Here is a 9,625-nt window from a genome sequence, read left to right as displayed (position 1 = left end):
AATCTGGGGGAAGGTCTTGCTTCCAGTTGTCACTAAATGGAGATAATTCCGCCCAACTTTCTTGAGTGCTGACCACATGCCGGCCCTGTGCTAATCCTCACACTCCATCTCATCGCATGCGCACAATAGTGGTAACAGTGGTTAGCACAGTCTACGGGACAGAGGGGCTGGGTCTCTTCCCATTCCCACAGCTCACCAGCACCCTTTCTGGGTCCTGGGGCTTTGTACTTAACCCCTCCCAGTGCTTCTCAAAGTGTGATTCTGGGGCTCTCAGGAAGGCATCTGTGACCTCGCCCAGACTAAGTGAATCAGACCCTGAGACGAGGCCCAGGAGCCAGTGTTTTAGCCTGTGAGGCCCACATTTCTAGGCCCCCCCGCAAGTTCCTGATGAAGTAACTTCCAGCTAAGGAGCTGGTCAGAGGAGGGAGCGAGCAGGGAAGGTGCTTCCTGCTGGGTTTACATGTGTCCTGTTTGTGGGAGCAGGAGGAGGCTGGGGTCCCAGCATTCATGGCTCTTCCCTGCCGACAGCTCCCTCCTTCCCTGTGGACATCCTGCAATCAGGTGAGAAGGGCCTGGGGGACATCTGAGTGGAAGGGTATTGAGGGTGAGAGGACTTAGTGAGGGGGCCCAGGAAGGCAAGTGGGAGCCAGGGAGGTCCAACATCAGGTCAGACTTGTGTTCTTTTTCAGAAGGAAGAACCTGTAGAAGGTTTCGAGCAGAATGACTGCGGTGGGGGTTCAGGAAAACTGGGCTGTGGGAACAGGGACTGGAGGGAGAAGGGAGGTTCCTGCAGTCATCCTGGGAGGGCTGAGGACCTCCAGGGAGAAGGATGGAGACTGCTGCCCCCCGGGGCCTGGGATGGAGGAAGGGAAAGAGGCTGGTGTGAAGCTGGAGGCAGGATGGGACCCTTGGAGTCTCATTAACTCCCCAGGGGCCAGTGGGACGTCCTTGGAGGCTCCTCTGAAATAGGGGGTAGGAGGAGGTGGGGCTGGAGGGACACCCTAGTAAGGACTTATGCTGAAAGTCAGCCCGTTGCAGGGCGGCGACAGCGTGTGAGACCCAAATCACTCAGCCTTCATCTCTCTGAAAAATGGGTTGTTGTGAGGGTTCGGAGAGATAAAGGCGCGCCTGGAGGCGCCCCGTCAAACGCTTGGAAACACAATGACATGGTTTAGGTGGGTGTGTGGGTGGCCCCAGATGAGTGTGTCTGGATTCAGAGGCGGGGTGGGCGGGCTGCGGGGGGCGGCCCTGCCCTCTGGTGGCGGTCCTGGACGGGGCACCCCGGCCACCGACAGGCGGGGCGGCGGGGCGACGGGCGGGCTGTTGGTGGGCCGGCCGCCGACAGCGTCCAGTCTGCCAGTCCGCTCTCTCCTGGCGCCGCATCTGCCGGTCGGGTGTGCTCCCCGCCCCTGGAACTCCGGCCGCAGACGGCATGGTAGGTGAGCGGGATGCCGCAGTGGCCGAGAGCGCTGTGGCTGGACGGGGCGTGGGGCGTGGGCAAGAAGAGGCGGGAGGAGCGCGGACTGGGTCTTCCCCGGCGGTAGAGGTCTGAGGGTCCTGTTGGGGCGCCCCACTCCGGGGGACCCGCGGATCATTTGTCTTACTGCGCGCGCCGCGGGGCGACCCTTCCGGGTGGTGCAGGGAGCCTCCCGTGAACCTGGGTCTGCGCTGCGCTGGTCCAGCTCATCCCCGCGCCTCCCGCCCAGCGGGGTAGGGGGAGGCAGAGGCTGCGCTTGAGTGGATGAAAATGCGCCAGGATCCCAAGATGCGGGGATTATGTGTGGGAGGGGCAGGGAGGCTGCGGGGTTTTGTTTGGAGAGGAGGAAGATACTCTGATTAAGAATGCCTGGGGACCCCTATCACCCAGTTTAATACCTCACTGTAGAAAAGAAGAAAGAAAGAAAGAAAGAAAGAAAGAAAGAAAGAAAGAAAGAAAGAAAGAAAGAAAGAAAGAAAGAAAGAAAGAATGCTTGGGTCTGGGAGAGCAAAGGACCTGGAAAAGAAAGTATTTGCACGGGTATGTGGGCCACCTGAGCCCCCAAGCCTGTGACTGAAGAGAGAAAACGGGGCTGGAGGAATAGGGAGAAGATCCGGGAACCAGCCTGAAAATCCAGTTGCTGGAGGGGAGGGCTGATGGAGGGGGTGGGCTTGGGGAACAGGCTCCGGAGGACAGTCTGGGGCTGCTACCTCCCTCCCCTGGACTGCCCTTCCCTTTCCATGTGGGGAGTAGGGTCATGTACTGTGCACTGAAACTGAGCACCCAGAATGTACCGGGTGCACTCCTGAGAACTTTGTGTCGTCTCTCATTTAATCTTCACAGAAACTGTAAGGTAGGCTCTATTGACACCCCCATTTCACAGACGAGGAGACTGAGGCACAGTAATGGGAGGTAACCGCTAGGCTAGAGTGTGACAGAGCTGACATTTGCTCCCAGGACAGTTTGTTTAACACCATGGCCTTGGTTCTTAATCACTGTATATGGTGGACTGGCAGAGATGGGCAGCCCGAGAGAGGAGAGGGAACTCTAGAACTGAGAGTGTTAAGGGTGTCAAATATTTCAACTTCTAATAGTTTAGGTGATGGAAAACAGAAATAAGAATGAACTTTTGGCTATGGCCAGTATGCTCAGTGGTTAGAATGTCGGTCTACACACCGGAGGGTCTCAGATTCTATTTTCAGTCAAGGGCAGGTACCTGGGTTGCAGTTTTGATCCCGCCACCCCCCCCTACCCAGTTTGGGGTACATGTGAGAGGCAACCAATAGATCTCTCTCTCTCCCCCCCTCCCCCCTCCCTTGCACTCTCTCTAAAAATCAATGGGAAAAATATCCTCACTCCTTCAGTGAGGATTAAAACAATAAAGAATCAACTTTTGGATCAGCGTTACCATCTTTTAGCCCTGGGTCCCCTCTGTAACTCAGCCCCCTCAGTGGGGTGCTGATAACCTGGCCCTTCTGTGTGTCAGGCAGGCCTCTTTCAGGGATTAAACTCTCTCAAGCCTCCTAATAAGGAAACAGCTGCAGAGAGGTTACCAGGCAAATGGTCACACAGCCTGGGATTGGGGAGGCTGGTTTTGAACCCAAGCAGTTGCCTACTGAGTCCTTGTTCTTCAAGACCACATGATACTGCACATTGCCCATTTTACAGATGCCTAAACTGTGGCTTGAAAGGGGAGAGATTCAAGGGAAAACTGCTGATGGCAAAGCCCATGTTTAAGAGGATTCATCATTTAGTCAAAGTTTCAATAGATTGAGAAATTTCAAATTGAAGTCCACTTGTTATCTTTTGTAAAAATATGTACATTGATTTTAGAGAGGGAGAGAGAGAGGAACATCACTGTGGGAGAAACATCAATCAGTTGCCTCCCGTACATATCCCAACAGGAACTGAATCTACAGCCTGGGTATATGCCCTGTGATTGGGAATCAAACCGGCAGGGCATGGGACAACCCTCAACCAACTGAGCCACATCAGCTAGGGCTTTATGATTTTGAAGATGTACTTTTATTTATTTAATTTTGGTTAATCCTCGCCGGAGGATATTTTTTCCATTGATTTTTTTTTTTTTTTTTTTTAGAGAGAGAGTGGAAGAAAGGGGGAGAGACAGAGAGAGAAACATTGATGTGAGAGAGACACATCGATTGGTTGCCACGGGGATCAAACCTGCAACCGAGGTACATGCCCTTGACTGGAATTGAACCTGAAACCTTTCAGTCCACCATGCAGGTTAGCCCGTTGCCCACGGGTGACGCTCTAACTGCTGAGCCAAACCGGCTATGGTACGATGTACATTTTTACATCTCTGAAGTTGTAATGCACCTTACAATGGAAGGCAGACTTCTTTCTCAGCAGTACATAAATAATGGCACCTTTGGTTTAATGAATTACAACAGAGCCTGGGTTCCCTAAGTGACTTTTCTGAGTGTCTCTGTATTCTGTTCCACAGGTTCCTTTCTGCCTCAATTGTTCCATCTTCCCTGGAGACATGTCCCTCAGGGGTGCAAGGAGCCCAGTGCCTTGCAATGGCAGTAGGGAGTGGGGGCACTTTGAACCTGAGGATTTTCAACTTGAGGATTTGAACCTGACTGATGAGGAGCTGAGACTCAAGTATCTGGGGCTCCAGAGGACGGAGCTGTTCCTGCCCATTTGTGTCACATACCTGTTGATCTTTGTGGTGGGCACCGTGGGCAACGGGCTAACCTGCCTGGTCATCCTTCGCTACAAGGCCATGCACACGCCCACCAACTACTACCTCTTCAGCCTCGCAGTATCGGACCTGCTGGTGCTGCTCCTAGGCATGCCCCTGGAGCTCTATGAGAAGTGGCGTAACTACCCCTTCCTCCTGGGTGCTGGTGGCTGCTACTTCCGCACGCTGCTCTTTGAGACCGTCTGCCTGGCCTCTGTGCTCAATGTCACCGCCCTGAGTGTGGAGCGCTACGTGGCCGTGGTGCACCCACTGCAGGCCAGGTCTGTGATGACCCCAGCCCATGTTCGCCGGGTGCTGGGGGCTATCTGGAGCCTTGCCCTACTCTGCTCTCTGCCCAACACCAGCCTTCATGGCATCGAGCTGCTGGATGTGCCCTGTCGGGGCATAGTGCCCGACTCGGCCGAGTGCAAGGTGGTCCGCTCAAAGGCCTTCTACAACCTACTCATGCAGGCCACAGCACTGCTCTTCTTCTGCCTGCCCATGGCCATCATCAGCGTGCTCTACCTGCTCATTGGGCTGCGGCTGCGGAGTGAGAGGCTGCTGCTGCTCAGGCAGGGGCCCCAGAGCAGGGGCCAGCGACCACAGGATAGGAGTCGGACACAGGTGACCAAGATGCTGTGTAAGTGTTGCTGCTGGGAAAAGGGGCTGATCGAGACAGTGGGTATGAGTCTGGGGCTTCCAGGGCTTGGGGGCGGTGCTGCATCCGAGTTTATGAGTGTAAGGCTTGGAATTACATACCCCTCTGTGTGTGTATGTACAGGTGCACATACACATGTGCATGCATGCATACTGTTTTAGAAACTAACACCAGAGGTAAATGCTAATGGCTTCTGGCAGGATCAGCTACATAATTTGCAGGGCCCAGTGCAAAGTGAAAATTCAGGTTTCTTGTTAGAAAATCATTAAGATTGTCAAGACAGCAACAGTAGAGCATTAAACCATTTTAAACTCGGGCCCTGTGCAAATGCACAGGTGGCTCATGGACCCAAACCACAGACAGGGCAGGCGACATCGCTGGGGTCCAGGATAACAGAGCTGTTCATGGCATCTGCACCCTCCAGGTCTCTCATCTTGGCTGCTAAACATGTCTTGGCTCTGTCCTTTCCTACATCAGCCTGGAAGGCATGGCCATAGGCTTTCCTGAGGAACTGTTCTCTCTCCTTAGTGGCTATTGAAAAGTTCCAGGAAAGGATTCTGGTAAGTGGGGTTAGGTCATGGCCCATCCCCAGGCCAGAATAACAGGATGCTGAAGTGACTACTCCCACAGAACCATAAGGGGGGATCTGGAAGGATCTGCATATGCAAGATGATGATTTCTTTCATCTATGTTTGCAGTTCCCTGGGGACCACAGGAGTGATTATTGTCTAAAAGAGGATTGTCAGAAAAATAAATAAATAAATAAATAAATAAATAAATAAATAAGGATTGTCAGGAGGGGTGTTTGTGAGGGTCAGAGCATAGGAGAATCAGGGCAGAAGTGTGGACTGGGGCCAGCCAGGGCATGCAGCTGGGTTGAGGTTCTAGATGTTACTGTGCTCTAGACGGGGCTCTTTTTCAAAAACAGTGGCCCCAGGGAAGCAAGACAAACTAATACTAAGCAGTCATTGATTTCCATCCCATCTCATTCCACCTTAGCAGGGCCTGAATCAAGCAGATGGGCTGAGCCAGGGCAGGACAGGCTGGTGAGGCCTTGGTCAAAGCCATGGGATTACAGCCAGCTGAGGACTGCCCCATTCCCAGAGAGAAGCCCACCCCCCACCCGCCCCTGCCCTGGGTGTGGTGTCCCAGGGAGTGGTGTCACTTGTCATCCCCCGGAGTTCCTTGCTTGCTTCCCAGCTCTGCACTGTGAAGCCTGTACTACAGGCCAACTGGCCCCTGCCCGCCCCGCCCCCCTTCCCCGTCTGCCCTCCTGTCTCAGTCTCCTCCAGATCACAGGGTCCAGGTCTGAGTCTGCTCAGCTGGCATGGTTCTCACCCTCGGCAGGAGGGTGGGGAAGATGTTTCCTTAAAGCCACCTTGGTTGCTGGCCTGGGACTCTGGCTTTCTTCTCTCTCTCCATCCCTCCCTTCCTCCTTCCCCCACCCTCACTTTCTGAAGGCCTACTGTGCAGCAGGCTGTGTGCTGGGGACATTGGAATCTGGGATTACGAGCAAAACCACACTAGGCTGGCACTGCAGGGGAAAGATAGTCAGCTAAACAAACACAAGAAATAAGAAACAAAAATCAAGGCAGCCCTAGCTGGCTTTGCTCAGTGGATAGAGCGTCGGCAGCGTAGTCCTGTGGACTGAAGGGTCTCGGGTTCTATTCTGGTGAAGGGCACATGCCTGAATTGTGGGCTTGATCCCCAATAGGGGGCATGCAGGAGGCAGCCAATCAATGATTATCTCTCATCATTGATGTTTCTCTCTCTCTCTCCCTTCTCTGAAATCAATTAAAAAAAATTTTTTTTTTTAAAATCAAGGCAGATCCGGTGACAGAGACCCAAGAAGGTCATGGCTGGTTAAGACTAGGGCTGGAAGGAAGCTGGGGAGAAAGAGTGAGGGCTTGGCCAACCTGTCCTGTCTTTTGCCGGATGGTAGGGATGGGATCTCAGGAAGCCAGTAGCTAGTACAGGGCAGGATATTCAGCTGGGCCTTGGGGAGCTGGTGGCTGGGGCTGGGCAGGCTCTGGGGCCAAGGCAGACAAGGGGAGGTGTTTGTGTTTTCTCTGGCCCCTTAACCTCCATCTACTGCTGTCTGAGCATGGGCCCCATTCTTCTGCTTCTCTCTGCTTACCCATCAGTAAGCATTGTCCCCAAGTGGGCACCCAGGGTGGGCCTTAGCCGCACAGTCTGCATCACGCTGGGGCTTAGAGTCACCTAGCTCCATGCTCCATGGTGAGATAGTCAGGCTGGGCCAGCTTGGCTCAAGTGTCCACGCCTGGCCCAGTGGGCTGTGGCCAGGGGCAGGGCACACATCCACTGCCCACCCAGTGACAGAAGTGAGAGCAGCCTCTCTGAAAGGGTGTGGCCAGGGCAGGCGAACTTCCAGAAACTTCCAGATGGACAGTGGGCATGGGGTAGCCTGTGGAATAGGAGGGGAGGTGAGAATGAGCAGACCAAACTGGAGCCGCACCCAGTCTCCTTTCTCTGCCCCTACAGTTGTGCTGGTCCTGGTGTTTGGCATCTGCTGGGCCCCGTTCCATATCGAACGTCTCATGTGGAGCTTCGTGTCCCCCTCGATCGAGTACCTGCTCGAGGCCCACCAGTACGTACACATCATCTCTGGCGTCGTCTTCTATCTCGGCTCTGCTGCCAACCCCGTGCTCTACAGCCTCATGTCCACTCGCTTCCAGGACACCTTCCGGGAAGCCCTGTGCTTGGGAACCTGGTGCCGTGGCCACAGACGACGCCACAGCTCCCACAGTCTCAGCAGGGTGACCACGGGCAGCACCCTGTGTGACATGGGCTCCCTGGGCAGCAGGGCCCACCCTCTGGCTGAGAACTATGGCCTGGAGGGACAGGAAGAGCCTGACCCCTCCCTCCATAGAGGAGACTCACAGCAGCTCCACCTGGAGGCACCAGAGGGCCCCTCGTAGCCACACCTGCCCTCTTCGGTGATGTCTTCATGCCTGTCCCCTTTATGCCCTGTTCCCCCTGCAGCCACCTTAGTGACTCCGGCCCCCACCATGTACTAGAAGGGATATGCGATTACCCCTAGGCCCCTAGGCCTCCAGTTAAAGTCCTTCCCTGCAGGAACATCATAGTCGGTTAACTGGCACAGCACACCTTCTTTTGGAGACATCCCCACTCCTGCCACAGTTTCCAAAATGTTTTCCCAAGGCTCTGCCTTCCCTCCCATTTTCTGTCCCTTTCTAGCTCATGGCCTGCACCTGGGACCCTCCTCCTACCTGACCCCTCCCTGGCCCGGTCAGCTTATTCTGCTCTGGGATCTCCACTGGTGGCACTGTTGGGTGGCAGGGATGCCAGGGATCCAGGGGACCTGCTTCTAATCCTAGCCCTGTTGCCACCTTGCTGCGTGGCATCAAGCATATCAGCTCACCTTCCCAGGCCTTGATCCCCTGCTTGCAAAATGAAACGGCCCCCGATATTCTAAGTGCCACACTTTGACTCTTTAGCTGCATTTTCTGCGAGTGTGCGTAAGTCACTGCTGTAATGAAACCCACTGATACCCTCAGATTACCAAGACGGAAATTACTGTCTACGTGCTCACCACCCCAACCCCTCTCCCTCCCTGACCTCCATATGCACCACCTCCCACGCCCCCCTTCTGTTGCACAACATTGTGAACATGCCCAAACAATATTCAACTGTATGCTTAAATGGTTAAGATGATAAATTTTATTGTGTATTTACCAGTATTTTTTAAATCTAAGATAAGCAGAAATTGTCATTTATTTTTTTAAAGCCCCACACAACAGTCTGTAATACTTAGTAATCATTCGAATTCACTGTTTTTAAAACTTTTTTTTTTTTTTTTAAGAAGAAAGATGAGAACAGATTGAAGGCATTTGGTTCTAGAAACATTTACATTCTTCTGACAGTCTAAACCTCTTCAGCACAGGCCTCACCCTCTTTCAAGTTCCTGCACAGGACAGAGCAGGACAATTGGGGCTGTTTAGGTACAGATGTCAAGGCCAATATCCTGTAGAGCAGCAGTTCTCAACCTGTGGGTCGCGACCCCTTTCGCGGTCGAACGGCCCTTTCACAGGGGTCGCCTAAGACCATCGGAAAACACATAGATAATTACATATTGTTTTTGTGATTAATCACTATGCTTTAATTATGTTCAATTTGTAACAATGAAAATACATCCTGCATATCAGATATTTACATTACGATTCATAACAGTAGCAAAATTACAGTTATGAAGTAGCAACGAAAATAATTTTATGGTTGGGGGTCACCACAACATGAGGAACTGTATTAAAGGGTCGCGGCATTAGGAAGGTTGAGAACCACTGCTGTAGAGGTACATAATGAAGTATTTACAGGCAAAATGATAGGATGCCTGGGATTCACATTAAAATACTTAAGCAAGCCGAAACCGGTTTGGCTCAGTGGATAGAGCGTCGGCCTGCGGACTGAAAGGTCCCGGGTTCGATTCCGGTCAAGGGCATGTATTTGGGTTGCTGGCACATCCCCAGTAGGAGATGTGCAGGAGGCAGCTGATCGATGTTTCTCTCTCATCGATGTTTCTGACTCTCTATCTCTCTCCCTTCCTCTCTGTAAAAAATCAATAAAATATATAAAAAAAAATACTTAAGCAAAAAAGGAGGAGGGGGAGAGGGGAAGGGAAGGGGTGAGGAGGTAAAGGTGGGGCAGGGAATAGCTGAGAAAAGAAAGGCAAAAATATTTAAGTTTTGCCCTGGTTGGTTTGGCTCAGTGGATAGAGCGTCGGCCTGCGGATTGAAGGGTCCAG

At 52.9% G+C, this 9,625-nt stretch overlaps 1 protein-coding gene across 1 annotated transcript; it reads left to right on the top strand.

The window, feature by feature from the left end:
• The first annotated feature begins 1,061 nt into the window (after positions 1-1,061).
• Positions 1,062-8,653, top strand: NMUR1 (neuromedin U receptor 1). The gene is made up of 3 exons (XM_059703513.1): positions 1,062-1,175; positions 3,945-4,824; positions 7,345-8,653. The coding sequence occupies exons 2-3, from the start codon at positions 3,984-3,986 to the stop codon at positions 7,779-7,781; spliced, it is 1,278 nt and encodes a 425-aa protein (XP_059559496.1). The 5' UTR covers positions 1,062-1,175; positions 3,945-3,983; the 3' UTR covers positions 7,782-8,653.
• Positions 8,654-9,625: the final 972 nt, after the last annotated feature.

The sequence above is a fragment of the Myotis daubentonii genome, chromosome 7 (genome assembly GCF_963259705.1).
Source record: "Myotis daubentonii chromosome 7, mMyoDau2.1, whole genome shotgun sequence".
In the NCBI taxonomy this organism is placed as follows: Eukaryota; Metazoa; Chordata; class Mammalia; order Chiroptera; family Vespertilionidae; genus Myotis; species Myotis daubentonii.
The sequence above is the reverse complement of the archived record's forward strand: the minus strand, read 5'-3'. Positions and strand labels throughout refer to the sequence as shown.

What these genes read in the sequence shown, in the direction of transcription:
- NMUR1 (XM_059703513.1), top strand. Translation starts at nt 3,984, where the DNA reads ATGTCCCTCAGGGGTGCAAGGAGCCCAGTGCCTTGCAATGGCAGTAGG. An exon ending in ACAGGTGACCAAGATGCTGT is followed by an intron (nt 4,825 to 7,344) that starts GTAAGTGTTGCT and finishes CTGCCCCTACAG; the next exon opens with TTGTGCTGGTCCTGGTGTTT.